This window comes from Lentinula edodes (assembly GCF_021015755.1).
Source record: "Lentinula edodes strain Le(Bin) 0899 ss11 chromosome Unknown C8R40scaffold_28, whole genome shotgun sequence".
NCBI lineage: Eukaryota > Fungi > Basidiomycota > Agaricomycetes > Agaricales > Omphalotaceae > Lentinula > Lentinula edodes.
In genome coordinates, this window is record NW_025764334.1 from 335,122 (window position 1) to 351,113 (window position 15,992).

The 15,992-nt window shown below is 46.6% G+C and overlaps 5 protein-coding genes across 5 annotated transcripts; 1 reads left to right on the top strand and 4 right to left on the bottom strand.

The window, feature by feature from the left end:
* Positions 1-30: 30 nt before the first annotated feature.
* C8R40DRAFT_410923 (P-loop containing nucleoside triphosphate hydrolase protein) lies at positions 31-3,481 on the bottom strand. Its single transcript, XM_046234970.1, has 12 exons — positions 3,070-3,481; positions 2,982-3,016; positions 2,895-2,929; positions 2,708-2,844; positions 2,436-2,645; positions 2,267-2,374; positions 2,145-2,213; positions 1,785-2,076; positions 1,365-1,706; positions 1,107-1,298; positions 680-1,058; positions 31-621 (listed from the first exon to the last, which is right to left on the bottom strand). Exons 1-12 carry the CDS (start codon positions 3,113-3,115, stop codon positions 391-393), a joined length of 2,076 nt encoding a protein of 691 aa, XP_046084074.1. The 5' UTR covers positions 3,116-3,481; the 3' UTR covers positions 31-390.
* Positions 3,482-3,960: 479 nt separating this feature from the next.
* On the bottom strand, positions 3,961-6,265 carry C8R40DRAFT_1173049 (uncharacterized protein; the record flags this gene model as incomplete). The annotated part of the gene is made up of 3 exons (XM_046231953.1): positions 3,961-4,260; positions 4,311-4,716; positions 4,776-6,265. 3 exons carry the CDS (start codon positions 6,263-6,265, stop codon positions 3,961-3,963), a joined length of 2,196 nt encoding a protein of 731 aa, XP_046084075.1.
* A 1,363-nt stretch (positions 6,266-7,628) lies between these two features.
* Positions 7,629-10,149, bottom strand: C8R40DRAFT_1173050 (uncharacterized protein; the record flags this gene model as incomplete). The annotated part of the gene is made up of 9 exons (XM_046231954.1): positions 7,629-7,793; positions 7,851-7,889; positions 7,976-8,303; positions 8,370-9,021; positions 9,077-9,497; positions 9,554-9,663; positions 9,713-9,778; positions 9,832-9,993; positions 10,044-10,149. 9 exons carry the CDS (start codon positions 10,147-10,149, stop codon positions 7,629-7,631), a joined length of 2,049 nt encoding a protein of 682 aa, XP_046084076.1.
* A 92-nt stretch (positions 10,150-10,241) lies between these two features.
* On the top strand, positions 10,242-12,479 carry C8R40DRAFT_1238791 (uncharacterized protein; the record flags this gene model as incomplete). The annotated part of the gene is made up of 3 exons (XM_046233472.1): positions 10,242-10,557; positions 10,608-10,654; positions 10,712-12,479. Exon 3 carries the CDS (start codon positions 10,737-10,739, stop codon positions 12,477-12,479), a length of 1,743 nt encoding a protein of 580 aa, XP_046084077.1. The 5' UTR covers positions 10,242-10,557; positions 10,608-10,654; positions 10,712-10,736.
* Positions 12,459-14,599, bottom strand: C8R40DRAFT_1115060 (BRCA1-associated protein 2-domain-containing protein). Its single transcript, XM_046228545.1, has 5 exons — positions 14,301-14,599; positions 14,003-14,243; positions 13,847-13,952; positions 13,565-13,788; positions 12,459-13,512 (listed from the first exon to the last, which is right to left on the bottom strand). Exons 1-5 carry the CDS (start codon positions 14,545-14,547, stop codon positions 12,540-12,542), a joined length of 1,791 nt encoding a protein of 596 aa, XP_046084078.1. The 5' UTR covers positions 14,548-14,599; the 3' UTR covers positions 12,459-12,539.
* Between the last annotated feature and the right edge of the window lie 1,393 nt (positions 14,600-15,992).

A 15,992-nucleotide genomic window follows, 5' to 3' on the forward strand; every position in this document is an offset into this window, starting at 1 on the left:
CGAATGTTATCTTCGCCCCCCCCCAATTTGTTCGGTTGTGAAAAGCTTGAATATCCATCCTTCCACCTCCTCAACACTCCAAGTCTGTCCTAACTTCTGAAACTTTAGAAAATTCTCTTTTTCGACCTCGCAACATCTCGTCCACTAGATTAACAGAGAAAACTTTGAGTCAATGATGTGTATATGGGAACTTGTTTCGCTGTTGTCATTGTTCCACGGTAAGTTGAGGAACAGAGATAACGAGACGACGTAAGGGTAACAAGATATTGGTACAATGTACATACAAGAGCAAGAATTGTGAAAGGGATTATGTGAGAGGACATTTATTGATGGACAGCAAACTCGAACAGACTCGGGCCTCTGGAATTGAATATTGAAGAGTATCTACCATTAGGTATTGAACTGAGACAGCTTTTCGCGGATCTCCTCCAATCGTGTCAGCCTCTCATTCAAAAATTGCCTCCTCGTAGTTATACCCTCATCTTCACTCAACAAATCCTTCAACCTCCCGGGAACATCAGTTCCAGACATCATATCTTGGAGAAGCGCTTGATGTACATTCGCCGCAAAGAATTGATTAAGTTCGTGTTCAATAGCTAGTGGGATGTGATCCACGAATCGCTAGTTGTTTACTTTACATGAATCCCATCAAGAATAAACTGCGATGATCCACACTCACTTTGGAAGCAACCTGAAAGTAGGCGCTCACGGTAGCCATGACCGATAGCTCATCGTTATATGTATGCAATGGAGATGCAGGGCGCACCGGCGAAGTACTAAGAGAACGTGAACTGGAACGCCCCTTAGGAATGGCACGAGGACGAGGCTGGGAGGCTCCGCCACTGTAGGCTGTGGGAGGCGGTGGTGGGTTCCGGGATAGATGATAGTTGCCAGACGTTCGATATACATTTGTATATTTTGAAAGCCATTTGCTCTTCTCTGTCGCCAGATCTAAATCATTCTGGGTGTACAGCGGTACACTCTCATGAGAAAGAAGCTTATGAATGATACCCAAAGCTCTTGTTTTGCAAGTGTCGAGTTCAAAATGAACAAGGGATCTTGAACATGATTCAGTAGATTATAGGAAGCAGTTAGAACCTGCCTACTTAATCAAGGCTTCCAGCTTCGAAAATTGCTTGAAATGATATTCAATGAGCTCCCCGACAACGGAGCTAGTAGTCTGAAAAACAGAGTCGAAACATTTGTTCGTGGAAGCCGACCACTTTGTTGTTGACTTCAAGACAATCATTTTGACGGCGTCAAAAGGAATGGTTCCAGGGAGCTCCCACGTCAAGGCTCTACAAGGATTAGTGGGACGTTAGAAGAATTATAGCTAATGAATGTCACGGTGTACAACTCCTCACTCTGCAATCTCCTTTCGAACATCTTCCAAGTCTAACGGTCCGACACTTCCTCCTTGAACATGAAGGTTTGGATTCACATGATCTTCTTTGGAAATGAAAGGCCAAAAGTCAGGATTCGTACGTTCGATTGCCACTTTGAATGTTTCGTAGTGACGTTTGTTGTGCTGAACCAGGAACTTGTGATCTTCACCCATCACTGCCTGCATCACATCTCTACAGAAGTCGCTGATACGAAGAAGAATCTCAGTCGATGGTTCTTTGGTTGGGACGATAGGTATGGCCTCGAGATCATTTGAACACTCCAGAATAAGTTGATCCACCGCAACCCTAAGTTCAGGCAGACTAAGTAGAAGGATAAAGGCGGATGTCAGCGGATATTGTCATACTCAAGTCTAGCATTCCGCCACAATTATTGCTTACTTTGCTTCAATCATTCCCAACAACAATTTGCTCATATCCTTGACAAAATTCGGAACTCCAAATCGACTCCGATCCACGAAACCGCTCCATGGCTCTGTTTTCGCAAAGAAATCAGTTGCAAGAACCTCTGACTGTGACCTGGACAATCTTTTGGCACGTTCTTCGTCGTCAGCGAGACGGACACAATAATACCCATGGTGAAAGTGGTGGAGCTTGCCCTGGAGAACTTCTTTCCAGCGCTCGCGAGACCCTATAGCGCCACGGGTAATGGTATCAGGCTTTGTGAGGACACCTTCAAGAAACCAAAAAATAGATGAACCCAATGTAACAAATCTCGAACGATGAGATATATAAGCGCACCAATGGTACGATCACCCAAAGGGTCCGCTTGTTTTGCTAATCGAACAGCCTCTTGGTTCTCCATCTCGTCTGTCGTACTATCAGCACTTGCAAATTCAACTGCAAAGTACACATGCACGCACCACTCATCGGAATGGTAACTAGAATCACAGTCTCGATTTCTTCAATATTTTTCTTGACCAAGTCTTGTGCAATGGAAATCTCGCTTTGGGATGCATTTTGAATCAACCCTTCAGTTATCATCAAGATATAAGCAGATAAAGGTCGCAAGTCATGAAAGCAACGCAGTACCTGGGAGATCGATGAAGGTGAGATCTGTTGCTTCAGGGTCCTCAAGCTGGACTTGTATGACGTTCATGGAGAACGCAAGCATAGAGCCTTCACCAGGCTTCAAACGCTTCAACTCATTCAAACTCATGATCTGAAAGTCTGAAATGGGTCGCTCGCGACAAAGTATAGATGCTTGGGCTCTCCGGAGCCACAGGTCGACATTTGCTCTATCTATATCAAGATATCGACATAAGAATCATGGTCAAGGGATTCATAAGACTAAACAGGCAAACCAGGTGGGGAGAGAGTACAAAACTCTATCAAGGTAGAATTTCCCTGTAATTCACCAGAAGGATCATATTCAATCCGCAACTTAATCATGCATTTCCATTCCTCAACAAATGAAATCATAGAGACTTCTACAGGGCATCTATAAACACAATGTGAGAACTCGTAAATGGACCAACCAGAGCAACGAACCTGGTGCATATTCCACTATCTCTGGGAACACTGATCTAGAGAAACATCAACGACGACTCGGAATTACGCAGCTTTGAGGATACTCACTCCGGAAACTGCCTCGATCAAGGAGCTTTTTCCAGCTGAGAACAATGGATGAGTACTTCGAGCCGTTCCAGGGTTTAAGAGAATATACCTGATTGAGAGCCGATGACCGCAATTTGCGGAAGATTGAAGAACATTTCTGCTCTGTATGGGATAACAAGGTTGATGAATGAATGCGAGTCAATGATGAAGTGAGCTCTAACCCCATAGACCGGAGTGCTCGATAGAGCTCCATGAGAGCTTTACATTTTTTTGCATAATCAGAAGTCGCAACTTCATTGTGATTAGCTTGGTGCGCATTAGATTGCGCCTGCCAGGTAAAACCCGACGAACTATTGTCGGGTGAGTGAGAGGAACTGCTGCGTGATGGAATAACAGTGAAGGATTTCGAAGATGCAACATCCTGCGACGAATTGGTAGTTGTAGTTGTAGTACCCCTCCGCGCGGAGTTCTTAGCACTAAACATGGACATCGATGTATGGGAGTAATTGACAGTGAAAGTCAACAGTGAAGACGACTTAAGTATGGATCCATCGCGATAGGACCATGTGTTGATAGAGCACTAATAGAATCTGGTGAGGTCTGAACATGTGTCGCTAGGTGTCGCTGCGCGGCAGTCGAGAAGTATGTCTGTATGCGTCAAAAGCGGAGGAAGTACAATTCAGGCGCGCGCTTGCTAGATTTTAGTTGTAGAAGAGTCTGCGCTGCGGTACTAGCAAAGGATATGTGTCAGTGGACGCAAAGTGAACAGCATTAAACCATAAGATGCTGAGAGAAACGGTGGACGATTACACTTCCGCAGCGACACGAGGTGCTTTGACTAACCTTATTTTGCGTTCGTGTTACACCGTGAAAGACCAGTGAGACCTAGTGAGACGGTAGTGATAACTACATAGTGACTGGTGAGCCAAATAACGGATAAATTGATTGTGGGTAGTAAGTCGTTCTATTCCGCTGAATTCAAGCCCGGCACTTAAATCAATCATGTCGGTGGTCCACCGCCCGATCGTGCCATTTTCTTATCATGGCCACTCTTCCGAGCGCGATTTTTGTTCTTCTCCTTCCACGCACGCTCGTACGCATTGTCCGTGCCACCACCACCTCTACCCCTACCACCTCGACCTCGACCTCTTCCACGCGCTAAAGGATTATCGCCCCTTCCTCGACCTCCTCCGCGTCCACGGCCATCTCCGCTGGAGGAAGCTTCAGGCTGTTCAATGGGAGATAAAGGTTTGTTCCCAGACCATTCATGTTTCTTCAAGATCCGTTCTTTCTTCCTCGGCTGCGCAGGTGGTCAGTGACAATAGATTGCAAGGAAGAAAGACTTCTCACATCTCGATCCAACATGATTCTCCATCCCTCAATCTGCTCATCTTCCCACCCCGTCTTTTCCTTGAGATCTTTCCGAGCTTTACTGCCCCTTGTGGCTGAATCTCTATCGAAGAGTTTAGCATTCTCAATGTATGCCAACTCCAATATTGTTTCCGGGGACAATTTGGCAGGTTGATCACTGTCATAGTTATGACTACCCTCAGAGTCGGAAGAATCACTGTCTTCCCCGTCTCCAACAATTTTGATTTTGTTAGCCACTGTAGGAGCAAGCGGGTCATCGTCTGTGTCTACGTACTTGCCTTCGTCTTCGTCTTCCGAAGACGAGAATTCCTCTACCCGTCTGAGTATATCTGCCTTCATCTGTTCAACGGTTTCACGGTCCCTGAAGAGCAATTGGACATCCTCACTAAAATGACGTAGGAAACATAAATCGCCCCCATGTAAGCCGATAAAACAGTCACAAACCTCTTCTTTCCAACTCTGAACTTAGATATATCCACTTCTTCTTCATCGAATATATTGCGTCTTTCGGTTACTGGTGGAGTGGAATCCAATTTTTGAGCTGCTGCCACTGCTTTGCTTGCATTTCGTACTTCATCCCAAGAGGGTGCAGTCCCTTCTAATAAAGCCCCGATGACTCTCTCCGCCCCGTCCGAATTACTAGCGAATGGGTAAGAAGGATGCGAAAGTAGATCACGAATATAAAGTGGGTTTTTGTCCGGAAAGATATCAAGGACCTGGCTGATTTTGACATCGATGTCATTTTTTAATATGGATTGCGAAGTCGACGCAACAGAAGCAGCGGAAGTGGAGATAGATACTCCATTCTTGTTTTCCCTTCCTTTTCCGTTTTCCTTGCTCCAACCACTGCCAATACCCCGGTTGTCAATACCGGGAGGAACACCGGAAGAGCGTAACAACAGTCTTAATGCACCTGGGTTCTTCATTCCGACTTCAGCTGGTCCTGACTGAGTCTCCAATTCCCGCAGACTTGCTTCCAATAATTCTAAGCGCGCATCACGTTCCACTGCGCGTTGAAGAGAAGAGGAAAGTGTGCGCATAAGATCATAAGATTGCTGATAATCAGCCAGGATAGATCGATTGAGAAATGGGATCTGAGATTGTTCAGCACTTGAATTGCTCTCGAAAAGAGCAAAAACGATGTCGAACGTTGCCTCGGCTTCTGCTGCAAGATTTGGTCCCGACGCCGACGCCAGGCCGTTGAGCAAGCACACCATGCATGCATGGAATGAATCCATGAAAGATACTTTGGTTTCTAGCCAGAGTTTCTCCCAATCGTCGGCATCTGGCTCGTCACTTCTGGTCAGGTTGAGACCACCATAGGACTGTGCAACAGTGTTCATTCCCGTGTGGTAGATAGTCGCCAAGGCAAGAACGAATGCCTTGGAATGGGCAAATGCACGGAGGGTGGCAGAAGGGGCGACATGGAGAAGGGACGAAATGCAATGGGAAGCTTTACGAAGTGCATAGAGGCCGGGAGAATTGTCGAACTGAAGAAGGAGGACAAAGGATGACACCAGTTCTGAGGTTGCCAGGCTATGACTATTGAGTTCGAGCACCGCACGTAATCGATTAAGATTCGTTTTCGCATAGACGATGACAAGATCCAGAAGGGTCTGTACATCCAGCTTGTCTAATTTCTCCGCCAATTGTAGAACTCTACGCCGTATCGCGTACTCCACTTTAGTACTAACAGCACCATTACCCCATATCAGAGCTTCTAGTGTTTGTACAGCGGCGTCTCTGGCGTATGTAGAGACGAAATTATGTGCCGCGGGGGTGTTGCGTTTAGTAGATGGAAGCGATAGAACATCTCCGATGCAGGCTAATATAGTCCGATTCAAATTTGCAATCTGGGTGGGAGATAAATCTTTCCTTGCACTGGAAGAAGGGTATGGTGGTATTTTCGTTGCTACCGTATTGTTCACCGCCATGGAGATTTGGGCCAGTTATTGCGAGCGAAGCGAAGCAATACTGGCTAGAGGGCTGAACCGGGAAGTAAACAAATACAAATTGTTGTCGCGCAAACTCCCACGGAGTCGGAATACCCGCGGATGTGTACGGATGAGCGGATGCTGGGGCGGGGAGCTGTTCCTTTTTAAGTAGTGCTCTGTAGCCCCGTAACAAAAACAATCATTTAATTAATCATGATCAAACATAGTACGGAGGTGCGCCAGCACCGACCAAGACTATTGGATCTAGCACTTCGAAGCGAGCACCCCATGTGAGCCGTATTTGGATCGGAGGGGCCGAAGGCCCCCTCCGAGCCGGACGAAGGAGGCTCACATGCGAATGCATGTTAATTAGTTGTCTGCTGAGAAAGGTGATTTCAGTGTGATTCCGCGCATCACATGCACATTTCAGCAGTTCGATCAAGAGGTGAGGGAGATTCAGATCGGGGGTACTTATGTTGCCACGCGAAAGGCCCTGACCAAGCCCAAGCCGAGCTGCACGGCATCTTATGACGGCTTGGGACATAAAACTTGGTTGAAATCTTCGAATACCTGTGTTGGTGTCACTTATTGATGATATCCAACTTAGGTACAATCTGGAAGGTATATGTGAGCTTGAATGTCGTTCGAGACAGTTCTGCAACCTCCAGCCAATAGACCCTGCCTGGACTCTGGAGGGGGTCGTGAGAATCGTGTCCCCGATCTGAATCTCCCTCACCTCTTGAGTTCGATTCTAACCGGCGTCATTGTTACTTAACATACAGGAATAGGGGCATAAATGTATCATAACCTAGCTAGCAAACTAGACTCCTAATTTCGAGTGAGGGCTCTAAACACACACATGCCAGACGGATGTACACGTATTGGGAAAATATAATGGTAAGTAGGAAATCTGTAGATAAATGATGATCATAACAAAGTCGTCAGGAGGTAAAGAGACACTTGGATGAACGAGGAGAAGTAAACATAATGGATATTGTACATTGACACGAAGAGAAAGGAAACAACTTCAAACAAGCGTAAGATGCTAGCACCCTGTGAGCCAGAATAAAGGTCAACGGAATTGTCACAGCAACAGCCGTAGGAAGGAAGATGAAAACAAACAACTAATACATGCTGTCGTAACTTGTAAGTTATGATAAAGAACGTTGGAATTCGAGAGTAAAAATGAAAGCGAATGGAAGATTGATTTAGATGTAGAATGACCAGGGATCAAGAGAAGGTGTTTTGTAAAGCAATGTTGACAGCAAAAAACAAAGCAAATGAATAACTATGTGTAGGCCAGGAGTGATAAAGATCAACAAGCAGCAAAGACAGTTCCTCCAGAGCTGGCTTGCTAATCCAATCATATAACCGTAGTTACGCGTGTCTGCACAGGGGGAAACGCGGAAGATAATGGCGAAACTTGGGGTTGACCATTGTTCTCCTCTAGGTTGAGATTGTTCATCTGTGGCGGGACGCTGGTACTAGGTGTAGGAGGCACAGCTGCAACTTTGCCAATGAACCATGACTAGAAAAAGGAACATTAGTTACGGTACTGGAAAGGCAACCAGATCAGCCCACGCACGGGTACCCAACCACGGTCGCCTCCTTCTTCCTTCACAGCCTGTAGCAAGGACAATCAGATCTACTGAGCAAACATCGGAGTTTGAGGATACTCGCATATGACCAATGGTTGTATCGCTTGAAAACTCGCAGGACATCATCCTTAGCTAAGTCCAGCTCCTCCTCGCCTTTCTTCTTATAATCCATGAGTGCAATACCTGGGAAGCTCGTGGAGATGATACTGAGTGGAAGTATCGGTGTTTTGGACGTGACAGGTGTATCAGAGCCTGTTGCCGACTTGGCTGCCGTTGCTTCGGCGATTGCAGATGCGACGGGGACATTGGTTTCGAGAAGACATCCAGCGGGCACCCATCCTTGCTTCGCGAGGTCGGTATCGACAACCCCAGTACCATTGGGATCGCGCTGCACAACCCACCAGCCTTTCGCTCTAGACAGAATAACAAATGTGTCACCCCTTTCAGACAACACGCAAGAAGGCATCAGAGGGCGTAAGGACTCATACGGGTATTGGAGGACTCACACAACGACATCAAACTCGTCTTCTTGCTCTGCCATGTAAGGATAAATCGCTACAGCGTACGAAACGCCGGCCGACGCCACCGGCATTTCTCGTCCACTACTCAACGGAGGTGAATCCGTTGTTGCAAGTCGTAATTTACTCGAGCCTGCAGATAGATTGGATACTGATCCATGGGGAGCCAACGTTCCTGCGGAGGTAGGAGGTATACCCAAGAATGAATCATCGCCTCCACCTTCTCCTGCCCGCCGCTGTGTTTCAACCATAGGTGATGCGATTCCCGGCTCGGGCCATCTTGGCTGAGGGCTGAGCCCACCAACACCCGATGAAGTTAACGGAGCGGGCGCAGAAAGATCATTTACTTCCAACCTGGGTGGACGTGTGATAGTCCGCGAAGACGCTTTCGTGTGCCCGGGAGCAGTGGTGGAAGCTGCATTTGCAGTAGATGAACCAGCACCAGAGGGCTGCTCGTTACCGCTATTGATGACAGATGATGCTTTGCGGGCTGCGTGCTTCTGCTGGGCAACGACAATCGGAGAACGTATATCCTTGATATGTTTGAGCATAAAAACAGGATTCTTTTTGGCGTCCTTAAGCTTCTGGAACAGTAGGAGTGGCTTCTCGTCGTAACTTAAGCAGCGCTCAATACGGTTGCCTAAAATCATGCTGCATGTCAAGGACGGCGTCATGCTAAAGGGATCACAACACACCAGGTGAGCCATAACATATGAACATCGCATAATTTTCCCAATTATCGTTATGTATGCGGTATTTCTTCAAAGCTGCGGGAAGGACTTTCCAAGTGGGGTCTTCTAGACTGACTTTAAAACTTTTGAGGTTGTCTGTGCTGTCTTGCCTGGCTGGCTTCGGAGGAGCGCCCTGCGTAAGATTTGGGGAGTCAGTAATATTCTGTTGGGGCTTTGGCTTATCAGAAGGGGCTGGGGTAGAGGCTGAGGTAGAAGCAATTTGAGAGGGTGGTGTGCTTCTGGTGTAAGGAGGGATGTCGTGATCCAGCTGCTGAGGAGAGGGATGAGGAGACTCGACGTGTTCGGGCTTAGTGGGTGATTTCGTCGGTTTGAATTGAGCCCATTTGAATGATGGTTGTCGATGTAATGATGGACTAGAGTCGTCCTGAGAATTACATTGTCATTAGCAATGTTTGCGGGCATAGTCAGCGGATAACACACCGAAGATCGGGAGACGAAGGATTGTCTGAGATTGTTATAGTCGTCTAAGAATGACTGTAATGTAGAGTTGAAGTTCTTATTCTCCTCTTCTAGCACACGAAGTCGCTCGGCTATGGTACAGCTGAGTATCACTAAATGTAACATGATACAATGACGCACATTGATCCTTGACTATTGCATGTAGTTTCTCAACCGTCACGCTCTCTGCACGGTCCTGAGCTTCCGCTGGATGAGTAGAAGTTAGGGCAATTTGGAGATAAAATTACGGGGAGACGAACAGGGAGGTACGTAGGAATCAGGATCCAGCGGAATATTGTGCGAAATCTTGAGAAGGTAAACAGCTTTAAGGATGGCGAGCCTTTGACCAATACTAGCAATTCCAATACTCTTAAGGATCTCTGCATCAAGCATACAGAGAATGTCGCCGGATATTCGATGTGCTTAAGAATAGTAAGCAGGAGGCTTAAAGAGACACAATCTGGAAACTAACTTTTGATTTGGGATTCATATTGAGGAAGACCAAGGCCAGTTAGAAAGTTCTGAACATCATTTTCGTCCCAGTCAGACACTCTACGGTCAGAGTTTGCAATACTCATTGAGAATGTAGAAGACAGCTTTAGATTTAGAAGTTAGCGTAGTTGAGGCATGTGACCTGGACTCAAGGTATCACGTGACTCACCGAAGTGCAACTCCCTTAAGTACAATTTCTGCCGACAAGTGCCAGCAGCACCACCAGAAAATATCATCTTGTAAACTTGCAAACATCAAGATGAAAGTCCCGGTGCTCCCTGTCTTTCCCCATCGTGATGTTCCAGTGGTCCTAGCTGTCACTACATTCGGTCTAATGACGGGTGTCCCCGATGCCAGGATTTACAAGTACAACTAAGTACATATGTCGACCCTTTCTTCAATTTACTCTGATTTTTGAAAACTTATTTTTACGTACCACTCAGCCTCGTGTGATGGTATTGTGCGCTGGCGATTGAAGGACATACACGACAATCGTATGATTTTTCCGTACTACTTTCATACCACTCTCAGGCTTCAGCTTCAGTACTAGCCAGCTAGCAAACCCTACCCCGACCACAGCTGCTTATCAATGTATATTTCTTGTCACTTGCACTTTACAGAACGCTCTAATATTGGCTCAAAATCTAGATCACTCGTCGTTACGCGGTACCCCATGACTTGGACTGTTCAACCAACTGCTCCTTCACAGAGCCTTCGACCTCTCACATTCGACCGTGCCAATAGAGGGAGGCCGGTAAATTCATTATTCCCACTGTTTCGACTCCCTGTCGAAGTTCTACAGGATGTAGCTTCCTATATTCCCTCGTTGGATTTGGAAACGCTCGCTTTTTTGGACCGTGACTGCCGACAGCTGGCGCGTTCCGTACAATTCTCCAACGTGCGACTCACATACAATGATGCGTCTTTGGGCCTTGTGGAGACGCTCCTCGCGGAAATGCAAGCTCGGAATGGATCTGTTCAAGCCTTAGGCCTATGTATTCGACACCTTACCATCGAACTTGGTACCCCCAGTTTGACCGAGGCGCGTTTGACGCGTTACCCGAATCTAAATGATCTTCTCAAACGGTTACCTGGACCGAAAAGAGCGCAAGACGCGTTACTTGGAGCTCTGGCCACCATTTTGAGCTGTTCTTTGCCAAATTTGCAAAGCTTGAATTGGCAAAGCCGAATCGTGATTTCCGCAGAGCTGATGCAATCCATAACTATGTCGAATGCCCGCCATGTTTCAATAAATCGTGCATCCTTCGACCCTAATCTGGACGTGTTCGACTTCTATAGTAGTCCCAATTGGCCCATTGAAAGTTTGGTTCTGAATGCGGAATGGATGATTTCCAACTCGGAAAACATAAGCTCTGTCACCAATATTATGACAGATATGCTTCGAGCCGCTTCCCCCACGCTACAAAGCTTGTCCTGGAAGGGGATGAGACTACCTCTTTACCTATCCTTTGGTCGGGAAACTCTCAATTTTCCGCGCTTACGTGCTTTGTACTTGGAAGCGGTTCCGATGGCGGACTTCAGCATTCTCTCATCCTTCTTGTCATCCAGTAACCGCATTACCTCGTTGGAAGTCAGCAGCTCAGATCGCAATACCGCCGATTTTCTAGCACATCGAGGTCATTTGGAAGCCCTGGAATCCTTTTCGTGGATAAATCAACACGCTACTGTAGATGAGGACGTTATCTTCTTTCTCGAGGCCAACTGTCAGCTTCGTTCCTTGTCCATTGCTCAATCGCTCCCTCCAACAACCATCGATACCAGAATCCTACCTGTGGTTAAATTGAGCTTTCTTCGTCTCACCTCGCTCCATCTGGTTTGGGACGCTATTGCTGTTCCTGAAAATTCGCTATCCGTTATCGGATCGCTGCACCAATTACGAAGGCTTTGGTTGTCTGCAGGTAATCAACTGGGATGGTGCACCAACTGGAAAATCGAGCATGACGTTATGCTACATTCACTGCGACCCCTCGCTCAACTTGAATCTCTTACATTTTCCCGAGATTCGTATGCAGTCAATGGACATCCCTTACTCGACTCGTCTATCGAAAAATACTATGTCAATGCCGTTTTCCCCCGTAACATCAACTTTCAAAATTATTTAACGACTGACGAACGAGCTCTACTAGAAAAAGCCATCGGCCTAGCGAATTATATCGATATGTCCTTCGAACAAGCTCGTTCGTTGCAGAGTAGACTGATGAAGGCTGCTTGGGAAAGATGGCATCAACAAAGGATGCTTAAGCTTGCTGAGCTATATGCAAACGCGTTTTCTCACTTATCATGGTGCTATATGGGCCAGATTTCCATGAAATTAGAACGAACTGACTCCGGAATCTATGCTATCGCAGAGACACCGTTTAGAGAGAATATTAGACCACCATATCCACTGCATTAATGTTTATATTGTTCGTGTTGTACATTGTATCGTAGTACATTAATTAATTCACCTACATCGTCATTTCTTGTTCTTTTTCTTTTTGTTCGATCCTGATGGAGGCATTTCAATCGATCCCCCTGCCGCCTCACTCACCACACCTCCACCGGTTTCAATCTGCGTCTTGGCTTCCAAGAAGAACATGACGTCCCTGAGTTGGTCCTCCAACTCGCTGATCTTTGACCTGAACTCCTCCCTATCTTTATCCACGGCTTCCGCTTTCTCCTTCATTTTTCCCAAGTTACTCATAAGACCCTCAGTGACCGCTCTCTCCTCCCTCAAATCTTTTTCCAACCTTCGAGCAAGCTCTGCCATCTTTTCAGCACGATTTTCAGCTTTAGCTTTGGCTTTTAGTAGCTCAAATATCCTTTCCTCATCCAACCGTTGTCGTTCCCTCTCCGCTTCCGTCGACACAATCTGTTCTTTCTCTGATTGATTCGTCAACCGTTCCACTAACCCCCTCAATTCCCCGACCTGGATCTGAAGTTCAGCTGTCTGATCTTCGTAATAAGCTCTCTGTGAATCCAGTTGGGATGTGAGCAGATACGAGTACTCGATGCCAATAGCTTCTATCTTCTCTGCACTGAGGGCATCAGCCGCACTTGGACCGAGACCACCCTCTCGAGGGCTTGAACTCATTGCCGTAGCAGCGCTCGGCAGTTCGACCACTTTACCATCAGCTTTGTTTCGAATGAGACGATGTACGTAGCCATCACCTGCATAGTCCCATACACGCTGTGTTTCAAGTTCTAGTGCATAGAGGTGGGTAGTGGATTGGTAATGAGCTTGAGCGTGAGCTCGGCCATACCTCCCACAACCAACATTTCCGCATATAAGACAGATCCATAGATTGGTCGTAGAAGAACAAGCAGCGCAAGCCGACATATTAGCCGTAGAAGGATTGGCAAATGGAATTTTGGTAGGTCGCGTGGAAGTAGAAGTTGAGGATGGATGAGAGGACATGAGGTTCTGGGAATACCTGCACACAGGACAGCTAGCTTTTTCATTAGATAATGATATCGTCTACAAAGAATTAAAGAGTTTACCGGCTATCACCCCATTTGCTTAAACACGTACAGTGAAAGGTGTGTGAACAAGGAACGGTGACAAGGCCCGTAACAGCCATATCCATTCTTTCGAGGCAAACAGGACAAGTAGGTAGCTCGTACATGTTATTCTGTGAGCCAACAAATTGAGCAACGCCTTGCGACACAGTATCTTCAGCGTGTAGCTCGACAGACAGGACATGCACAACATTGCAGATTTCTGGCTAACGAAGGGCCATAGCTAAGTTTGGAAGAGAATCAAACGCAGGGGTCAAATTTCACCTCCATGGAGTTGAAAGGTTTGCCATTGTAAGCTTCGATGAACTCAGAGGCATCTTCCGGTTTCGGGAACTTGATGAGAGCAATTGAACGATTTGGTACACAGTCTCTAATCAACGGTGTAAATTGGAGGTTGACTGATAGATAAAAATCACGAACCTCAGTATACGCAGATGGGATATTGTCTCAGCGGCAGGAGCGACGAAAGTCAATAGATCTGAGGGAGCCATCCAGGATGGAACAGCTAAAATGCCCAAGATTACACTGTCCGTAACAGGCCTCGAAGTGGATGTTTGACCTGTGGGTGTCTCATTCTCTCGGTATACATGTATGACGCCTTCAGGCAGATTCGTAGACCCAGAGACAGTTTCATTCGCGACAAAATGTGCAACTGCATGTCCTAAGAGCCTATACATGTCAGTAGATGAAGTCGTATATGATTGTTCATCACTAGTACCATCCTTTCCACGATCCTTTTCTTTCCCAGTTGAGCTGGTGGATGCTGGCATATTTGAATCCATCCAGTCGATGCGAATAGGTCCAAATCTGTAGTCTTTTTGGTACGGATTAAAAGTCGCGTTCTTTCGATTGGTGGGGTTTGGGCGATGAACCGGGAGTTTATCGAATATGGTATTTGGAATGGAGATGTCGAATGGGCTTTGTACTCTTGTGTTCAAGACGATACGAACGTGGAAGCCGTGCATTATAGAGTCGACATGAACGTTAAAGAAGAGGATCGTTCGGTTTTCCCGGGCCGTTGAAGATTGCTTTTTACAGCTTTTTACATCACTTTTTCACTGGATTCCTGGAATAAGAGAACTTGTTGTTATCCGCTAGCCCACTTCCACACATAAAGCGGGGATGCCATGACCAGCGGCCAAGTCAAGGTGGTGGGAAGGATGAATGTATGAACCACACTTAGTGGGTATGGGGTCTGGGACCCGTGAATTCTGGTAGTTTGACTTAGTTTGACTTTTGTCTTCGTCTAATTAGGTCTGATATCACCAGTGGCGACCATTGTTAGTAGGCTGTCACTGTATACTAATGCTACCTGCCATATGTAAATACATATGTATGGTACTGTGCGATGGAGCTCGCATCATGCGCCGCTGACTGAGGCTGCCCACTACTGTAGCAAAAAGAGCCGCATACTTTCAACAAGTTTTGGGATATATGAAATCTTGCAGCATCAGTATCGTTACCTCCCCGGATTCAAAAGTGGTGAAGGCGTGGCGGAGTGTTCCGCACTTCGACAGCAAATTACAGAGTCGAAGATACCGCGACTATCTTGACTTGCTCGAATCAAGAAAGATTGGGAAAAAACGGCATGCGGGTTTCTGTAGCTGACTGTCACGGTACTAAGATGTAATGAGATAATGCTTGATAATGCACAAAACTCATTCATGCAACCATCTGCAACCGTGCTTCTCGAAAGCCGTCCTGAATTAATCATGTTGAGATATCTATGTTAGAACTGAGAACTGAAATCTCATACAATGACGACGGGGTTGACGCTGGTTGACGGGACGGCGATCGCTTGAAGTTCGAAGGAAATCAAAGGGAACGTTTGCGGCATCTACAAGCAATATACCTGCGGCAACCTGGCTGGCAAAGCCCTTCAACTCACCGTCGTTGTCGCAGTTTCTCAAGTCAGCCGACTAACACGATTGATACTCGGTCTCCAGATATTTGAGCGATCACAACCCGGGCGTATCCGATTTTCTCCCACCGGTAGAACGTTGCTAAGTTTATACATCTTTCCATTTTCCGGGTATATGTAGCTTTTGAAGCAAAAGTATGACCGCTTACTTCTGGGAACATGAAAGGAGCATCGGTGTCGAGTCCAAGGGCGGTTGGGAGCGGTTGCGATACCCCGCTTTGACATTCTTGAAATGGATAATGTCACAAATTGTCACTTACGTGATGACACGTTATGTGCCCATTGGCTTTCTTCCCTTTCTTTTGCTGCGTAGTTTTCGGTGAACATGCGCTTCCATGTAGCACCTCAATCGTTCGGAAGCTCACCTTACTTTCATAACATGCATTCGCATGTGAGCCTCCTTCGTCCGGCTCGGAGGGGGCCTTCGGCCCCTCCGATCCAAATACGGCTCACATGGGGTGCTCGCTTCGAAGTGCTAGATCCAATAGT